Source organism: Pomacea canaliculata, linkage group LG9 (assembly GCF_003073045.1).
Source record: "Pomacea canaliculata isolate SZHN2017 linkage group LG9, ASM307304v1, whole genome shotgun sequence".
NCBI lineage: Eukaryota > Metazoa > Mollusca > Gastropoda > Architaenioglossa > Ampullariidae > Pomacea > Pomacea canaliculata.
In genome coordinates this window covers 8,215,544-8,236,250 of record NC_037598.1, presented here as the reverse complement: position 1 = coordinate 8,236,250, position 20,707 = coordinate 8,215,544, and the positions used below count along the sequence as shown (strand labels likewise).

Sequence of the window (20,707 nt, the reverse complement as noted above, 5' to 3'; positions counted from 1 at the left end):
TCTAATTTCTAATTGCACATTAGTTGTCAATGCCACACAGTAATGAACTGTGGTTCATAAATAGTGGTGAACTCCACATTCATGTCATCTGGTAAGTACATGATGAAAGGAGATTTTGCCACCAAAATTAGCATTTTTCTAGGACCACACCTTCTTTAATACTTAAACATTGTACAATTATTAAAGTATACATGAATTTATATAAAGAGTAATAAAATTATTAGTATTATAGTCCTACCATGAGTAAATCAGGCAAGACAAAAATAAAAACTGTTATGACTCTCAGGTCACTGAGTGGTAGTGCAACTGGATAATGTTGTTGAACAACAGATCGATGAAACAGTTGTTAGTAAGTTACACTTAACTTTCTGATCTAATAAATAATGTATTAATGGGGTGGTTAATGGTTAAGTTTGCCTTGATGTAACTTCAAACCATCTCTAACAAAAATATCCAGGCTACTTGTAGTGTTTTCTTTAGTATAAACTACAATCACTTTCGCTTTTCAATGAAACATTTTAAAACACTGTGTATTTTGAACAGTGTTTAATAGTTGAACACACATGTTAATTAGTGATGTAACAGCATTCAGTACAATTAAATTGACAGTGAGAAAAAACATACAACAAATAATTATTAGTATGCATAAGAGACTGAGTAAAAGAACAATGAGTTATAAATATGAAGAGAGGGAAAATGTGAGAAGCACGATTTTATAGGAAAATGTGTATTATGAGTAACAATTTTCATGGATATATTACTGTATATATATACACATAATAAAAGATCCATGATAAAAAAAGCTGAATGCATGAAAACAAGACATTTTAATCTACATAATTTTTATGGATAATGACAACTCCAGAAAAGTTGTAAAGTCATATGTAATAATGTAGCAAACTGGAGGTTTAATAACTGGAATGAGTGTAGAAAAAGTGCTTCACATTTATAAGCATTGATGTATGCATGTGTGTATGTTTAAGTACTGGTGGAATTCCACAGCACATCCAATGGGAAAGCTGGGAGTAAATATAAATTATGTTTTCATTTCATTTCATTTTTAGATTAAAATAATTTAATTGTGTGTGAATGATTCACATTAGTTTGCTGTAATTATTTGCCCCATAAATGATAGTTATGTGAGATAAACACACAAAATACTGAGCATATTTATGTATTAAAGGTAAACATCAATCTTGTATTTATGAATGCTTATATAGAATAAGTGATGTGTCAGGATGTGAAATTCTCACATTTTATAAACAAAGAAGACAATACTTCGAATTTCAGTGATAATCATAAGCACAAAATTGTATAGGCATGGGACTTAAAATAGTTACTGTCCCAGTAACCCCTAATAAATCCTATAAATAGATTGGTATTTTGTTCCCTGGGTAAAACCTTTTTATCACATAAGCAAAATAGTATTTTCACAAATAAATAAAAATGTAGTAAATCACTAGAAATGTATATAAGTAACAACACAGCTTCTCAATGCCTTCTGAAAATATTACTGACAAACTGAAAACAGTTACATCATCCTTTTAAGTAAAATTATTTCCACCAACATCCATTCTGTTTTCTGTACGTGTCCTCTGATAATTTTGTGAGCTCTTTCTCACAAATGCAAATAAAAACTACAATTGTTTTACAGAAAAAAATTTGTAAATCTAAACATTAGTCAACTATTAATGAAATGTCTCATAAAGTGTCCTGATGGTGTGGTGAAAGCAGTTTCACAAAAACACAGATTAGCCCTAATTAAGGTAACATTGTGTCATCATATTTTTGGCAACCAATATTTTTCAGAAAAATAATTTTTACCCTAAGAACAGGTGGCAAGAGATTGTGAAAAAATACCATGAGATCACTCTTCTATGGATGAGAAGCAGCTTGGCACAGGAAAAATATGTATAATTTATGCATTTGAGTACAAATACTGACGTAAACTGACCATTATGCAGAATGGGAGCAGCATATGAGATACTAGTCAAACACAGCAAAGTAGAAGACAACTCTTCTTGCATGAGGTTAATGTCTTTAACAAACCTGTAATTCTTGGTCAAGGAATGTTATGCTGCTCCTGTTGCGGCTCAGTTTTGTAATACTGTTTACAAATTATACTATTATGGCAAGAACACACTGACCACTGAGCATTTGTTTCATAAATGGTTCTGTAACTTGACATTAACTACATCAAACTAGCTAGACTGTTGACAGTTGAACAGCTGACAATAGGTGCATGTCCACATCATGAATGTGTTACTAAAAAAATGTCATCAGTATGGTAACTTTCTAATAATAACCAAAAATATCAGAGGCAATGCAGCACCTTTGACATGAATGGTGCAGAGAATCATACAATCAATGTGTCTTTTGCTAGCAATGCGCTGTATCACCAACTAAAAAGCATTTGTGGTGGTCGCAGAAACAATATTCTTAGCTATGATAGATCATGAGCAAACTGGACAAAATCTGAGAACAGAAAGGATACATCTCTGTGTAAAAGTGTCAATAATGATAGTTTCTTCCTCATGATAGCATAAACAGAATTAATAATTATATAAAGCTGTGGCATATATTCATTTTTGATATGTGAGTAATGAATTATAGCAAAAATGTAGTGGAATGTTGTACTATGATATAATTTCCTGCAGGGCTATAACAAGTCAAACTGGGCAAATTAGAAATATTCATTTTTTTGTAACTGTGACTGGACTGCAGATAACTATGAAAAATGTAAAGGTTAAAAAAAATGTGCGTATGTAACAATCGTTCAAACAAATTTAAGAACAGTATCACTGTATAACATCAGCAGCTGACTTTACTAAATGGCCAGCAACCCATAATGAAATTCATCACAAGATGACTATTTCAATATGCTCATTCAACTATATTGCTTACATTATTTGTCTATTGATAAAACTGGTATCAACCAATGGAATAGTGGCAAAAATGGGTTGCCTTTTCAAAGCAGTCACTAGGCAGTTATAATTCCATTCCAATATCCACTACCACTACAGGGTACAACTTACAATAATATAACAGTGTCTTCTGAGGTAAAACGGCATCTATTGATTCTTATCCCTTTTCCAGTCACCCAACTGAAGCAGGCTATATAAAAGGGAACAAATTTAATAAGCATTTGCCTACAGATATTATAAAATACAGGATTATGTAAAGTACATCTATTTTATATGCTACAGACTTCTGCAAGCTTGAGATCTTTTATTAAAAAACAATGCAAACAAAGCAACAATTCCCCCTTTATAAATATAGGGTAAATAACAACTTTCCCATAAGGGCTGATGTTCGTTTGTTAAGTTGGAGTTGAAATTAAGCCCATTTTTTTTTCAGCTTAACTTCGCAAAATCACTGTTGGCTGATATACATGTGAGCTCTTACAATAAACCTTAAGTCACCAGTCACTTCATTAAGTTAGATTTGAAATGACTACTTGCCACTTAAGAATGGCAGTTTCAGACTCATTTTCAAACCTTACATTCACACCACTCCTACCCTGCCAACTTACAAATGAAAAAAATCTTGGAAATGGAAAGGTAAAATACACATTAAACCCTTTACGGTTTGCAAAACATAGACTTGCCTGGCTATTACATTCAGCTGCAAGTGCATCATAAATAAATACAGCTAAAACATGACCAGTTTAGCCATAAAGACAAAAACAATATTTAACTGAACAAATATGTGTAAAAGTAAATTCAGTTGCGTTCTAATATTAACAAGTAGATTTTTAAAAAAACCACTTGCATTCTGAGGATAAAACAAAATACAGATAGATTCAGATAGTCCTAGAATTTGAGGATTAAACAAAAACAGCTGGGGAAAAAACCCCAAATAATCTTAAATTTACATGCAATCAATTGAGAGGAAGAAAAATTAGCAACTGAACAAATAAAGCTAGAAGTAAATACCAGCAAATCCTGAGGTTGAACATTTATACCTGTAAGAAAATGTTAAAGTATTCCACAACAAGAGGTAAAAATTACAATAACAAGCAAATGCCACAACATAAGGGCTAAACAAAAACAGCTGGGAAAAACCTCAAAACAATGTTTATGTGGAATGAATTGAGAAGAAACAAAATTCAGCAACTGACCCAATATAACTGGAAGTAAAAAACCAGCAGATGCTGAGGTCGAAAAATTAACACCCGTAAGCAAATGCTAGAATATTTTACAATAGGAGGTAAAAATTACAATCACAGGCAAATGCCACAACAGGAAGTAAATGTTGGAGTGCTCTAAAATTGTAAAGAAAAAAAAATCCAGCTATTATCAGCAAAAACACTTAGGAATTGAATTTACAATGTTTCTGCCTTTAACAAGTTTTCTTCACTTGTCTTTCTACAGCAGTGGGAGTTTCTTTGGAAGGTATGCCTGCTCTGTTGTGATGTTATCTTGAGACTTCGAGGGCTAAACAGGATAGGCTGAGATAAGCTATGTATTAAGAACAGGGCGACAGGAAGGATTAATGTCATGCCCCTCTCCTCCTTCCATGTGTAAAGCATTTCACAGGCAAGGACATAAGTTTTGCTGTAAAAATAAAAAAGCCTAAAAAATGAGAGGTTACTTCTTTTAAAAGATGATGTCACCATCCATGGAGGCTTCCTCTGCAAAACAGTGTTGTATCCTTATATCAGAATGACAAGAATGATCTTGTTCTCTTTCAAAAAAAAGTTTCACATCTCTTAGTAGTGTTGACAATGAATGAACATGGGCACGAAAGTAAAGATGGTGTTCAGAAGGCATGTTCTATTTTATCCAGAATACATAAAAATGAAAAGATATCATAGAAATATATCAACATTTTATAATTTAAAGAGATTAAAAATATTGTGAAAAGTTTGTAATATTTCTGCATTGTATTTTCAAAAGTTTTAAGATTGTCTGTTTAATGTTGGTTTTATCTTCCATGGCAACATTATAACTTTCAAACTGGACAAATCCGCTGCAATGATGGCTGTAGAAAGTTTTTTTTAAATGCAAAATAAAGGCATTAGAAGACATTAGTCTGTAAAACTCTAAAGCAGATATCTGAAACTGCCTTTCAAGAAGGAAACATAATTTACAAAATACCATCTTGTTAGCAACTTGTCTACACAAGTTCATATTCCTGAAAATAGCTAGTTTGATCACCATTACCCTTAAAAAGTTTCCTGACAAATCATCAGAATGATAAATAAGATCAATATTTTTCATCAAACTGGCAATTTTCAGGATCTCAACATGATAAAACATGTACAAAATTTTCTGTGACTCAAACTTCCAATATAATGTCAGAGTGCTTGTTAAGATAAAATTAAAGTCTGGTGATGAAATGCATTTTGATTTAAAAAATGGATCTTTGGTATTGAAATAGTGTCATAATAAAACACATAAAGTCAAAATGCTGAACCACTTTTAAAATACAGCTTCATTTTTAAAATGCACACCATTACATAACAATAAGCATCATAGCTCACAACAATGTAAGACCATTGCCAATACTGTCTGCAAAAAGTAGTTGTCTCCTTCAAATAAGCAGCATTCTTCTTTGAGGCTCTTCAAACAAAGAGGCTCTGGTCATGCAAATTCATCTACCCACAAATGTGGAACCCGCAATTTAAAAAATACAAATATAGAAGCAGTTGGCACCAAGTCTGAGAGGCCCTGCTTCCAAGTATAAAGCAGCCTGAGCAAAATATGGCAATGTGCCCTCCAAGCTTCTGCACGGAAAGTGTCAGTCCTCATGCACAATCCACAAAATTGAATTCTAGCATGAAAAAGACTATTCAAATGCCACAAAATAACAGGTCCTAATGAACCTTCATTGCACATTACTTCCAAAAAACTCTTACATCTAAAAAGATAAAAGCAAATATGTGTCACCACAAGAGAAATAATGAAAAATCTGCTACCATAAAATAAAAGAGTAAAAGAGCACACAACAAAGGCTTTAAGAGAAATAATCTCTTCTTGTGTACAAACAACTTTTCATGAAAAATGATCCATAAAATTTGTAAGTTAAATGTTTGCAGGGATGTTCATTTCTACGGGCTACCAAAAAGCTACGGGCAAAAAAGTTTACAGGAATAATGTGCATCAACAAACTTGAACTGTTAGTAAGGCTGATTGGAATATGCACTTTATCTGTAACCAGGGACACAAGGCTTTATTATCTTTAGTTTACCAAGAACAATTCTGTCTCAACTGTCACTTGGTATCAAGGATAAATCTGGCTCAGTTTTCCTTACAATAATGGGAAATGCTGGGCACAAGAATCATGATAACCCATTTAGATTAATAGGCAAGTAATTTTTTCCACAGAATCACATTAATGTTTCCATTAGCATGCACCAATAATCACCTGTACAAATGGTGACTGAAGCAAATATTGACACATTTCTACTGTCATTCTAATTTTTAAAGGTTAGTAAACAATTTTCTTCCATTAACTGGGCTGTGCTCAGTACCCACAATTTCCCCCAAATCCCCAAAGAAAACATGTTCCTTTTGATCAGGAGATACAAGCAGGGGCTTGAAACAGTGATATGTGACAATGACATGCCTAATTAACAAATGGTTCCTGCAAAAATAAAGACTAGCTGGAATATAAATTTTCAAAATTTTCATTTTATTATCTTTAAGCCAGTGGGGAGTGGCGGTCAATGAATTTGCCAAAGAGAAAAGAACCCCATAATACATAAAACTAAGCAAGAAACATGGTAAAAATACTGCTGACATTAAGAATCTTAGTGTGGTTCATTCATGAGTTGCTGTGGTTCTGGGAGCTGACTTTCACAAAGGCTCACTGAGACCTGAGAGCTTATCTGGAAAAGCTAAAAAATGGTCTTGGCAGTCTGCCTGCTATCCATTTCATGTCTACGGTTCCAGCCATTCTATCGGCTGTAGCTCTGTGTAACCAAGGTTTGGTACACTTTCGATGTCAAGGTTGTTAACCTCTTTCTATACAGGGTTATATAGGCTTAAACCTCAAGAATGGAAGCTATTTACTTACAAAAATTTTGGGAACAATACCCAGTCCTTTGGAAAATGTGCACACTCTAAGGCCTTTAAGCTTGGACAGATATAAAAAGGCAAACCCACTCTAACATTTCTACACATCTTGGCATGCTGTGCTTGGCATCAAACATCTCAAAATATGCATGGTACTTGTAACAAACCATTGTGTTGTCTGCAGCAATAAAAGCTAAAGTCACTTATGGCTCTAGAAGTGGCAGTGAAAACAGCATGCATGACAAGATTTATGGTTTTTGTCCTTGAATATTCTAGTCATCATAATAAGATGCCAGTCTTAACATTGTCAGTAAGTTTTGATTAGTTACCCTTTCAATGTGCTATTTCCAGACTTTGGCCAAGTATTATGGTGCAGCTGTGGCAGGGACTTTGGCACGAATGTCATACTTCCGCATGTATTCCAACACTTGATCTGGAATTTTAGCCAAAACCTCCTTAGCCAGTGCTGCCTTTGAGGACTCGATATTGTTGCCAAAGCGACCTCCCAGAAAATCGCGGAAAGGAACAAACTGAAATGACATCGAACATTCTATCATGCAATAATACTTTGCCACAACAATTGTTTTGTGTTAATTAGATAATTAATTGATCACCAAAGATTTCTCATAAACAGCCACTCATCTGTTACAAGAATACTAATCTGTACTCTTCTAAATACAGTTGTACTCATTCTTATATGGCATCTGTTTACAGGGCTGGCTGGTTTACCATGATACAGCCAATTTCTCTTTCCTTGCACTCATTCACATAAACTTATTTGTGCATACACAAAAGATCTAACCTGTACAATATCTCTCTCAGCTCCACGGCCATTACTGTCAGTCAACAAGCAATTGTCACTGTCAAGAATCTCCATTGCTATTGTAAAACATAAAAAACCCCAGAATTATAATCATCATATAATCATATAATTATAATCATCATCATCATCAGAAAAATTATGTCATAATAACCATCTTATTTATGGGCACCTTATTCACTAAAATTTTTATATGCACATAATGAAGTCTTAAAATGATGGAAAACAGAAGAAATCAATAACAGCATTAATTGTAATATGACCTTAATGCATGAATTAACCAAAAAAAATCAGCTAATGCATATTGTTTTATACAGCATGTTACTTGTTAGTCTTTTATTTTTATTTCTTCAGTCTCTTGAAAATGTAAGATGCTTTGTTTACAACACATGCACAAACTTGAACAAATGTTTACTCTTTTTCTCACAAGTGGATTCTTATGATTAAAATTAGGCAACTCATTATAAGAAACTTATTGAATTCCTTGAAGAGCTGTAACTTACCATCAAACTCTGCATTTCCAACACCAACAATTATAATTGACATTGGCAAACTGGATGCCTGCAAAAATCAGTCAAATCCCGAATTGTGCTTCATATTTAGGAGGAAAAAACTTAAAAATAATAAGTATATCCTTCAAAGTGCCCTATTTTTTCTCATTATAATGCAAGCTATTTTTTCCCTTAAGTTCTCAGTCCGTTTACTAACACACTTTTGCAAATATTATGCTAGGTAGTTTTATATCAACGGGTAACATAAATCAGGTTACCATGACAATAGCATTTTTGGTCTGCTGCATATCTGTGATTTCTCCATCTGTAATGATGAGGAGAGTGAAATAGGTGGATCCATCACGAGCTTCAGAAGCATATCTAAAGAGGAGAAATGCATAAAATGTATCATAAGAGTAAACAACCATCATTAAAATCAATATTAGACAGCAAAAGATCTACAATTAAGCAGGGATTCACAACCACCAAGAAATGTATATTGATTTTTAGAAAAATCTGGATATCAAAAGATAAAACTCAATGACATGATCAGATTAAATTTTCCATCATCTCCAGATTCTTGTGAAGCTAAGAAGAATATGGAGTAGTGTAAACAGCACCAAGTTTACAGTAATAAGCACCAATTTATAGCAACCAGCACCATGTTACAGCAACTATCATTAAGTCAACAAGAACCAGCACCAAGATGACAGGAACCAGCATCCAGTCCCAGGATGAAAGGATTCAAGTACCAAGCAAAGAGTGCCCAGCACCAAGACAAAAAAGACTCCCTGGCACCAAGCTAATAAATACAGGCCAAGGAAAGTAAGAGGCAATGACCTGTACAATGAAATACCTCTACCTGTGTATAGATATTTACATGTATATATATACACACATATATAACTGCATGCATGTGTGTAATGCTGAGTTTATGAAGCGCCTATGCCTATGTTTCTGCAAAAGGAGAAACCAAATCAATATTTGTACCAACAAATTTGTATAAGAAACTTTTCATTATCAGATTACACATTTCCAAACTTTTAAATACTGCCAATTTGAGATCCTGTTGCCATTCAAACAACTAATTTCTTACACATCAGAAGACAGAAAAAAAAAATCACAAATTCTGACCTGGAAAGAAGGTTAATTACAGGAGAGAAATTCGTTGGACTGTGTAGCTGAATTCGTGACAAAGCCGCCTGATATGCTTGCAATATTCCATCTACACCTTGAACACAGGGGTTCTGAGGGTTGAAATTCTGAAAAATGCAGAGATGAAAATTGTCAAATCCTTCATAATGCATATAGAGTAGGTACCTAACATTTTCTTACCGATCATTATTAATATAAAAATGGTTTTTCATAGCGCAAAACAATAATCTCTTCATCTAATAACTAGTCATTTATTGCCTTTAGTGCATGTATTATCCATTCATCTTCAGGAATATTGATGCAAATAATCATCTTCATTTATCTAAGGTGCCATTCCAGGCACTTAAAGACCAACTGATACAATCCTCAAAGTGAAACCTTGAAAATTTATCTAGCCATGTAATTTACACCTCATTAAGACGCTAGACATGTTGTTCCGCTATAGTTGCCAGGGCATCATTGGGTCAATTTGTAAGTTTTTACAATCATCATGACTTAAAAAATTTTGCACTCTAATCCAAAGGTAATGGGAGGTTATCACCTAAACAACAACCTAGTTTAAGGTTTTAAGACTGATTCTTCTAAATATATATATTACACTTTAAATGCCAACAGCTCATTAAGAAAACCTTATGTTTATATATAGTAGTCTACTCACTCCTACAGTGGAAAGTCAGTTTGAACACTTGCAAACAGGAAATCCTTTCACTAACAATTGACAAAGCACAAAGAAATGTGTTTTCATGGTTTTTTTTGTGTTTTATCTGAACTTTAAAATAAATCATCTTACCACAGCAAAATCATGCGAAACCTGACCATCTGGTAGCTTTGCTCCAAACCCCAAGACAGGGAACATCTTCTTGCTACACAATCAAAAATATTTTCTTTCTCAGAAGGTTAATGACCTGACATCCAATCCAGCAGCTGGAAATAAGACTCATGGAAAAAGTAAAAAGGTAAAGTCCCATAGCCAAACAGGAAGTGAAATGTAAGTTGTTTACTGAGTCCAGGACATAGCATTTGGCATGCAGTGCTAACCTCTCATTCTGCCAATCTTTCCTCAAAGAGGAATGCTGTTAGTGGGTAGTATTCTAGTCAATGACCCAAGTAAGCATTGAATCAGACTCCTGCTCTGATGTTAAGCTCATGCTGACTTAAGGTTCTATTGTGGTGTAATATTTTTTTCAAAGGAGGGGGGAGAGCTTGCTTTAAAAAAGACTTTTTAAAATATCTGAGTAAATAACACCACTTTGTTAATAAGATACATGCCAATGAATATCACCATGCACAAGAAAGGGTCAAACCTTTAACAAGTGGCCATGGTTAAACCTAATTAAAATGTGGTCCCAGTTCTCCCTTAAGATAAAGCCTTGACTATAGACATTTATGATATCTGTATTTTGACCTCTTTTTGTGACTGGTGATGTTTGTAGGATGTATCTTGAGAACGGAGATATATTTTACTCAGATTTTGGGAAAGAACACTGAAAAATTGACAGAGGTCTTTGAATGAGAATAAGGAAGACCTCCATTCCATCAAAATACTGCAGAAGTCATTTAATTTTGACAGTTGGACCAATCACCCTTAAAGCAATTTATTGTAGCTGACACCGATTCATCTAAGAGGCCATATTAGTAACAGATTAACCACCAATCAACAATACAGAAAATCTGAACCATGAAAAAAAAACCCAGTCATTTGAAATCATTCAACTGAAGGAAGTCTTTATCAAAACAACTAAAAGCTTGTCCAATACCAAGCAAAACAAATTTTATTTAAAGACAATCTGTTTATAAGAATGCAGGCATTGTAGAAAATAATACAATTAATGCAATACTACTAATATATTAACATAACAATAAAAGGACCAGATTTTAACCCATTTATTTTATCAATGTTTCAAAGGTCCCATTACCTATTATAGTCCTGTATGATTTCACCAATAGCTTTGATGGCAGCTACATATTGGTTTGGCTGCTGGGGATGAATGTAGTGCAAGGAACTTGGATGGGTTGGGTTACCATTGGATGCTGTGAAGTCGATTGCCACCATGAACTGCATCTGCAAACTGTTGTACTGAAGTCATAGTAAATAATATAATGTTGATGATGGATGATGAAGAATAATGATTGATGGATGGATGATGGATGGTGATTGATGATGATGGACAATTGATGGATGAAGATAATAATTTACAGAAAGAATGGAGTGAACAACAGACTGGAACTGTTTTTTTTTACACTGAGCCAGCAACAAAGGCTAAATCACAACAAAGCAGCCTGCTTTGATAAATGAACTGACAGTCACAAAAAGAGAGAAAGAAGAAACAAGATTTTCTATATAGAAAAGGTTCAGTAGCACAACGATTAAGCATGTCACCATAACAGAAGATTGTGGTATTATTATCTCAGCTATGGAATCACTAATTTTTTTTAGGATGCTTCCTGTTTAGAGGCCCAGAGTACTTCAGTATGACATACTCTTAGTCGCTATCTCACCACAAAATAACAACAATTAACTTTCCAATCTTTTCACTCTATAATCTAGCTGCACTAAACCTGTAACATAATACATCTTACTAACTAAAGCTTGTATTCGGGTACATGAGTGTAAAAAGTCTTAAATGCAACAATCAAAATGCAGTTAGTATCTAAAGAATAATAATAAAGTGATCTAAAGCTCTTTTACAAAGGAAAATATTACCTTACCCTCCTTTAATGTAATCCAAGAATGACTGATGCTGCTGAATTGTACATCTCAGGACTTGTATCTGAGATTATACAGAAAAATTGGGTTCCTGTTAATCCAATACAGATGACAATGTGGGTCTATTCATAACTATAAGTGAACTTCTAAACATTTTCCATAGGATGTTTTCAATGGTAATTGCTCAAACATTCAAGGAATGAATAAATTTAGAATATAAATATAAGAATATTGAATGTATCAATCAAAATCCTATGGTCATTTAGGCTATTCCTAAATAACAAGAAGTTGCATTTGCCTTTAAAAATAAAATAATTAGATCAGCAATTTCATCAACTTTTACAATTCCTTTTTTCCTTCTTAATCTTCAATTTTAGTGTTTGTTTATAATTCTATTCTAAGCATTTTTTTAAAAAAAAACTGTCTCACCTGTCCAGAATCTTTGTAATTCTTCTTCTTGGCCTGCTTTTTAGGGTTAATGACCTGGGACAAAAAGTATTCCTACAATGAATGGCTAACAATTAAATGTACTTCTGTGTATCTATGTAATCACCATAGTTCTTTCAAAGATCACAATCTTTTCATTTTAGGGATGATTTTTAACATCACAAACTAAATTTCACATCGGATGATTGTTATTACTAGCCACATACACACCAAGTAAATTTTAAAATGTGTACTGATTTAATTTAGTCAACCAAGAAAACCAACAACAAAATTTTTACCGGAAATATGTTAGCCTCCACTGCTCCTCTTGAAAGTTCGTTCAGAGTTGTGGAAAATGCTCCAATAAAGTCATGACTGAAACAAAGTCAACTAAGGAAATGTTTGTTTGTTGTTAACAAACATGGGTGTTACATAAAGGACAAAATCCTTCAAAATAATGCATTTTTCTTGTTTGTGATTTGCATAATTTTTATAAAAAGTTTCTATACATGAAGCTGTGGAACAGAGCTTTAAAACTTTGTGAATGTGGCATAGGTTTTATAAAGTAACTAAAATTATTAACAGCTTTGTACAGAATGACATTGTCTCATAAGCATAAGGAAGGATTTATCTCTCTCACAAAATTTATTGAAATACTGACCTGCCATCACTATCCCAGTCATAACACTCAATTTGTATGGACCTGATAACAAACAAATTGTCTATGAGGTGAGCAGTCTGCTAACTCTTTATGCCATCTGTATTAAAGAATAATTACTCAATTTTATTTTCTTTTTGTACTTCATGCACAAGATCCCACATCTAATCTTTATATACATTTCACACAGATTCAAACACAAACTATTTTACCAAGCTTGGTTGCACTATTTGCCTATTTACCTATCCAAGTAATGCATGAAATGACTTCTACTTATACATTACTTTAGAAGGTTAACATGTATCAGTTTGAAAGGAAACGTCGTACCTATTATAATCTCCATTACACAAAGTTTGTACAGAGATGGTGACGGGTCTCCAGGTTGGGTTGAGGTTGTTCTTAATCACCTCTGTCTTTTGAACCGCAGTGCAACTGTGTGCAGAACAGTTTTCACAGCCTTCAATTCAGATGAAATGATAATGTTGTGTATATGTGTTAGTGAGTCTGTGGGTATAGATTTGTGTGGGCATACATCTGAACAAGTGCATGAGTAAGCTCAGCAAATTTTGTTGTTCAAAAATTATAAACTTGGGAGGAAAAAATCTTGTTTCAAAACAACAGGAGGGCATTTACAAGATCAACTGCATATTTACATTTGTCATGACAAAAATTTTTGAAATTAGGATACTTTACAGAAATTTTAGCAAATTCTCTCACCTCTGATCATCATTAACCCGATGAAGGCGAAGAAAGGGGTCTGACTTGCCAAAAAAATCTTTTTTATCTAAGTTAGAGGCCTTGAACTGTAATGTGACCTCATCCTGCAATGCAGATCTCTGACCTTATATTTATTAAGAGTTAAAAAGAATCAGCATATACTGTATTATAAGGATGTATCCTGTTATGAGACAACAAACTATCATATTTATACATGCAATGAAAACTGTGACTGTCTTTTACTTAATGGTCTGTATGCTGGCAATCCTTAATTTTCATTCCTTTTCTCATCATTTTCTTTTGTACATCTGTGTGAGTGAGTGAGTGTGTGTTTCATTTGTGAGTAAAGCATACTTTAAAGAAGTACTTTGTAAAGAAACAAGCATACTTGCTTTTCTTTTTCGTTGAACTTACTTATATCTGTTATTGTCATTGTTTATGTACTTTTTATGTCCATTAACTGCAACATGGTCAAAAGTTGATAATGTAAAAAAAAAAAGTTACCTTTGATGCATTGACCTCCTTGAATCGTACTGCAAGACATCAAACAAAATAGTGTTCAAAGCAGTACATTATAGATAAAAATCCTGCCTCTTAAATGCCTGAAATATTTAAGTTTAGATGCTATTCAACTAACAGACAACATATGTAAATATTATTAACACATTTCCTTGATACAAACAGTATTATTTCCACTATTTCCTTACATCCAGAAGTACTGCGAGATGATGAAAAAAAATACTTACCAATTATATTTCCTTGAGCACGGCCTCTGCAAAGCATGAATATTGACTACTAGTCAGAAAATATTTTCTGAGTACAACCTATTTACCTGTAAACATTTCAAAGAGAATATAAAATTTGTCATAAGATACAATTCTCTTAAGTTTCTTCATGAGTTTATCACAGGTATGAAGGGGAAAAGTAATATAGAAAAATGTTCTTAAATTACTTGTGCCATCATTTCAAAACCACTAAAATATATTGACAAATATTCCACAAATATGCTTGCTATAAAATAACCACAGTCTCTGTCAACAGACTTTAACAGTAATATCTGATCACTCACTCAAGTGGCTTTTCCATCATTGATTCTGGGGAACTGACAAGCTGACCAACAGAGCATTTGTACCTGCCAAGCAAGGCCTGTGGAAAAATAATGTCAAACATGATAAAAATTACATCTGTGACTAGTCATCAGGAACTAATGGACAATTCTTCCATATTTATAGTACAGATGACAAATGAACACAATAATGAATTTTTCAGGCATTTCTGTAAAATCCTTGTGCAGTGTAAATTTGTTGTAACTTCTGCATATTAAATTTAAACATTCTGTTGAGTAAAACAAGCAAGGTGAGGATGGAACAACAAAGACCCTCACTGCTCTGTTCCAAAGAGTCTGGGAACTGCAGTGCCAAAACTGTAGAACAATAAGCCTAACTATCCATCCATGCAAAGTCATATTGAAAGTAATACAGAATCAGATCAGCATTACCACTGAGGAATTTCTAGCGGAAGAACAGGCTGGCTCAGATCATGTAGAAGTACAGTTGAGTAGATCTGTAACTGTAGAGAAGCACCTTCAGCATAAGCAGGACCACTATCAAAACTTCATAGACTTTTAAGAAGCTTCTGACAGAGTCTGGCCTGAGGGGCTATGGCACATGATGCAAAATTTCAACATGAAAGAGGGTCTTGTCCAAGTCATCAAGTGCTGATATATAAGATATCAACAAGTGCAGTACTGCTGAATAAACAAATGGGAGCTTTTTTTCGCACAGCACCAAAGGTGCCACCTTTCACCTGTGCTATTCAACAACTATCTGGAGAACACCTTGTGTGAAACCCTCCATAACCATCTCACTTCCATTTCCACCAGTGGAAGGCCCATTCGCAACCTATAAAAAAGCAGATAGCTACATAAATGGAGTATGGATCAAAAAGGTAAGCAGCTTTAAGTACTTGGGATCTACCCTCTCCAAGGATGGCAGTTCCATGACAGATATCCTCGTCAGAATCACAACAACAGCAAAGACTATAGACTACACAGGGTCAGGCACAGCCATAATATCAGGTTTACAACAAAGTTCAATCTGTACAAGTCCCTTACAATGACTTTGTACAAAGCACGGTACAAAGCGGTCTGGTAGGGTTAAGAGACAAAGTTAATAATTATGTTACTAAACAAAGACATCCACATTTTCTTACCAGAAAATGATTTATGTGTACAGATAAGAAGCAAAAAGAAGCACTTAAATGTTTTGCTGATCAGATGGACAGAGGTGTATTATGCTTGGGTGTAATGATTTTATTTGTGCATTTGTCTGTGCATGCATCAGTGTGTGTGTGTGTAAACGCTTTAAGCTCTCCTGTCAGGAGAGGAGGTATGTGCACCACAAATATTTATTATTATTATCATCATTACACTGACAATCAACTCTGATTGCAGCTCTTACCTGTTCTTGCAGCTGTTGGTTAGAACTGTCCACATCATATCTGCAATACAAATAATATACCAGTGGTACAGCAAGACAGAGTATAATAAATGAGTGTTAATTATCTATGTTCAACAGAAATGTAAAGAGTTCAGACTTTATTCTCACGCTGCAATGTCTTCCTCATTTGTTTACCTACTCAATATGCTCATCTCATATTAATCATTTTAAAACATCTTGGAATTTAAAAAGATGAATCTTTAATCAGTTATATCTTCTAATGTTCTAAAATATGAAATAGAAAAATGGATATCACACAGGCCACCAAGTACTGATACATACGGTCTAGACCCCCTGTTTTCAAACTGTGGTAAGCGTACCACCACCGGTACGAAAATGTATGACAGGTTGTAGGCAAGCACAATGACTAAGTCTAGACTAGTATATATATTCGTAGGGAGTAGTATTGGGAGGTGGTACTCGGTCAATTCCAATTTTTGAAAGGTGGTACTTATCTGGAAAAGTTTGAAAACCAGGGATCTAGACAACCAAAAATTAAGGAAACAAAAATAAATCTTAATGTCCTCACATTTTAGAAGATTGCAAGATTATTGCACAACATCATAAAAACAGCCAACTGGTTCATGTATATACTTTATAATCCTGTTTTTACCATGGTAAAATACTGTTACTATTTCTCAATCTCTCTCTCTATATATATATTATTATATATAATATATATAATTCTGGAGACTCACAATGTAAACATAAGTAATTGTCGCTCCTCAAAATAAAAATCTATGACGAACTTCTTCTGAAAATCTGGATCCAACGTGTTTCTGATTATTTCAGTCCGACCAGCCTGTTGAACACACATTCATGGATGTCATTCAGCCTTGCTTAATATTTAATTGATTTGTTAATCTCAAAACAATTACATCAAATACAATTCTTGTTAACATTTACTTTGCTTTCTTTTTTCATATTGCAAACAATGATGTTAGTACCTGAAATGGATTGATATTTATTTAATACACTGTGTATTAACATATAAAGGAAAGACTTTATAACAAGCATAGGTAAACTTTTCATTTTAAAATCCTTAATACAATCAACCCCACTTAAAGAGATTGTATGAAGTTCTGATCTATGTGTGCATGTATTTATTTGCATGTAATTAACATAAGACAAATAGAATTAATGCTCTTTCTTTCAACAGATTCTAGAGAAAAAAAAGAAACAAACACACACACACACACACACATGCACCCATGCATGCACTAATTCATCTTGCATGGTCATGCATTTTAAAATATTTTTTGTTCTTTCAAAAGAAATACCCTTTATCAAGTACCTCTTTCCACTGATGAGTTTTGATATCAGACACAGAAAAGACACACATAAGTCCAGTTTTAGACATGTCCTTTACATTCCTGGATGATCAAAAATGAAAACAAAATTAACACAGAACAAGTTTTGTAATGTCTTTACACAATTCCAAATGCTTGTATGTCTGTTTCTCCCTCCCCCCCCCTCTCTCTCTCTCACACACACAAATACACACACAATAGTGTGCAAATAAACAGACACCCTACTGCATACATGCTTGAATGCCGCACTGTACTGAGGAAAGCACATCTACATAAATGAATACAAGCCTCTGGTTTCATATACACTCTTTTCTCTTATTCATTCTCTCTCTCTTTCACTCACACACGCACAATGTCAAAGAAATGTAGCCTTGACATAGCCAGTACTTCTGTGACATTACAAATTTGACCTCTTTCTGTGTAAGGTAATGTTAGTAGTCAAGTAAACATAAGGAGACTGTTCACTCAGAATTCAAGCAATGGAAGTTCATACCTAGCTTTGCACAGATGTTCCGGAAAAAAATACTATTACAGATCAGTTATCCCATAAGCACTTTAAACGAAAATATACAAACTTAATGAAGCTACAAACCTGCAAGAAACATGTATTTCTATTTTTGAGGAATGCATGTTGGCTGTCCCTTTCTGAAATGGTGGATCTTGCATTGCCATCCTGCTGTCTGCTAAAAACCAAAGACAAAGCTTGTTAAATTATCATAACTAGTTCTAAATGCTCACTCCAGATCGAGAGCCTCACTGTTGATCTCAAAAGAATCTAGGAGCTACAGAAGAAATGATATCTTATGATCTCAAACATCTCATGCATAGATCCCTAGTGTAGATGTCTTCAACAGAATCAAAGAACCACTGAATCACAGAAAGACTTCATTATCAGTATTAATAAGAGAAACTTGAAACAGCATGAGCATATTTCAAGATCAGTTGGCCTTGTAAAAACTCTTCTAATAAGGGACAATCCCAGAGAGAACAAGAGTCAGAAAAAGAAAGAGATGTGAAGATAACATAAAAGAGTGGATTGGTTTGCTGTCTGCAAAAGTGAGATGAAAATTTAGAATAAATATGAACATTCAGATTGCAAGCATATATACCATGGAAATGTGTTAGGCATTAAAAACTCATAAATACAAAAAAGGAAATAATTTAAAATTTGCTAAGGGGTATGTGGTTGTTTATTTAGATGGCAAACAAGTTGTCACAACTCAAAATTATTAGAATTATATATATTTTTGAATTTTCCAGCTATGTTTGATAATGAAAATCTCTCCTTAAACTTATATGCTCAAATAAAGCATGCTAAAAAAACACTCAAAAGATAAAGCTTCACAAAACATAAAATTGGCACAGCATTACATTAATTTGTAGTTAGCAAGAAAAAAGTGTCATGCATTAAAAATTTTAGTTTTAATTAAAATAAAAGCAGTAATGAAATCTCTACGAATTCATAGCTACAAGTTTCAGCAGTTTCCAATAATATGAGTGTTAATTACCACCAGCCCACTCACTGAACTCGAAAATTCCCTTGCTTCGTCGCCTCAACTTCAAAATAAAATTATAAATTGGCCTTTTTTTAAAGTACGAACATGCATCCAGCGACCACAGCCTTGACTTCTGCACACAACAGACTACGTGAGAAGCGAGACACAGCTGTAGAGCACGCGATAAATAATTTACTAGCGGAAGCTGAGACTCAATTCGATCCCAGAGCGGCTGAAAAGCTGCTGGTAATTGTCGACACCCTGTCGAGTCTGGTTAGTCTGATTAGTAAGCTCTGCGTCTTTAAGAAATGGCTAAAAATCCTGACAGCCTTATCTCGCGATCGATCTCACGCACGATTCTGGTTAATTACCTCCGATCACGCTGCTGCTCCTTACTTTATTATTTATACCAACGATAACTTATCGGATAGGCTGTTCTGATCAAGTGATTGGGCAACACAAGCAACGCAATCACACAAAGAAAACATCTAACATGCCTCTTGACAAATATGCTGTTTGCAAATATCAGCTTTTACTTTTAGCTGCATCCAATGCTGCCGCAATGATTGAATCATTGATTTACATGCATTATTAACATGTAGAGACGATTTGTTGACTATGCTTTTCAGTTCATCGCTTTCGCTAGTGCGATCAACATGCCATGGCACTTCACAAAATACAGTGACTGTACCTGCGAAACGAAACCTCGATAAATGAATGATGATATTATGATGTTCAGCGTCTAAAGAGAAATCAGAATCAACCGAAGAAACATTTTGGATCCTCTTTGAAATATGTGAATTATCGATCAAAACTGTAGATCTAATTACACATATTCTCGATATGGTTTCGCGTAAAAGCAGTCTGCTACAGGAAGCAAAATGTGTTCCACTGAAGAAGAGTCAATCTAAGGGGAAAAACTCTTCACATAATTTTTAGTGAATGAAAAGTTGTATGCCTTGTTGCATTCATTGCGCGACTTTCTGATTTTTTTTTCTCTCTCTTTCTCAGCTGATCGACTCATTTTATTGTTTCCACAGATATTTAGACAATATTGCATAATGATGACTGGAACCAATCGTTCATGAAGTCTAAGATGTTGAAATAAATTTGTATGCCATGAAGGATGGTAAGTTTGAACAAACTTCATTGTCAAGAGTAAAATTATATACGAGTCGGAATATAGTGACTGCATGGGTGTGACACTGTAATATGATGTACGTGTATTCCAGACACGCAGAATGCAGCAAAATCGTCTCTGACCTCGCGCACATTATACATAGTGAGAACAGGAGACTGAGTAAGATAAACCAACTTATTTTCCGTGAACCTCCAACTGGAATCAGTCAAAAGGCAATTAACAGACCATCAACTGCTGTCTCGATCTTTTATAGTTGTGCACCACGACCA

The 20,707-nt window shown here is 34.1% G+C and overlaps 1 protein-coding gene across 6 annotated transcripts; it reads right to left on the bottom strand.

Moving 5' to 3' along the window:
- Positions 1-531: 531 nt before the first annotated feature.
- Positions 532-20,193, bottom strand: LOC112572324 (copine-8-like). Of its 6 annotated transcripts, none has more exons than XM_025251938.1 (21): positions 19,989-20,193; positions 18,394-18,484; positions 17,786-17,864; positions 17,190-17,293; positions 16,453-16,492; positions 15,063-15,139; positions 14,740-14,765; positions 14,498-14,526; positions 13,994-14,097; positions 13,604-13,708; positions 13,280-13,321; positions 12,918-12,993; positions 12,622-12,675; positions 12,195-12,256; positions 11,402-11,554; positions 10,276-10,348; positions 9,465-9,592; positions 8,609-8,711; positions 8,343-8,400; positions 7,822-7,898; positions 532-7,549 (listed from the first exon to the last, which is right to left on the bottom strand). In XM_025251938.1, exons 2-21 carry the CDS (start codon positions 18,471-18,473, stop codon positions 7,385-7,387), a joined length of 1,635 nt encoding a protein of 544 aa, XP_025107723.1. In that variant the 5' UTR covers positions 18,474-18,484; positions 19,989-20,193; the 3' UTR covers positions 532-7,384. The 6 variants fall into 6 exon arrangements, with proteins under 6 accessions (XP_025107723.1, XP_025107727.1, XP_025107724.1 ...); XM_025251942.1 differs by having other exon boundaries at positions 18,394-18,481; XM_025251939.1 differs by lacking the exon at positions 19,989-20,193 and adding an exon at positions 19,795-19,973.
- Between the last annotated feature and the right edge of the window lie 514 nt (positions 20,194-20,707).

What these genes read in the sequence shown, in the direction of transcription:
- LOC112572324 (XM_025251938.1), bottom strand. Translation starts at nt 18,473, where the DNA reads ATGGCAATGCAAGATCCACCATTTCAGAAAGGGACAGCCAACATGCAT. An exon ending in ATGATGGAAAAGCCACTTGA is followed by an intron (nt 14,766 to 15,062) that starts GTGAGTGATCAG and finishes CATGCTTTGCAG; the next exon opens with AGGCCGTGCTCAAGGAAATA. An exon ending in ATCATACAGGACTATAATAG is followed by an intron (nt 10,349 to 11,401) that starts GTAATGGGACCT and finishes TTGATTGTGTAG; the next exon opens with CAAGAAGATGTTCCCTGTCT.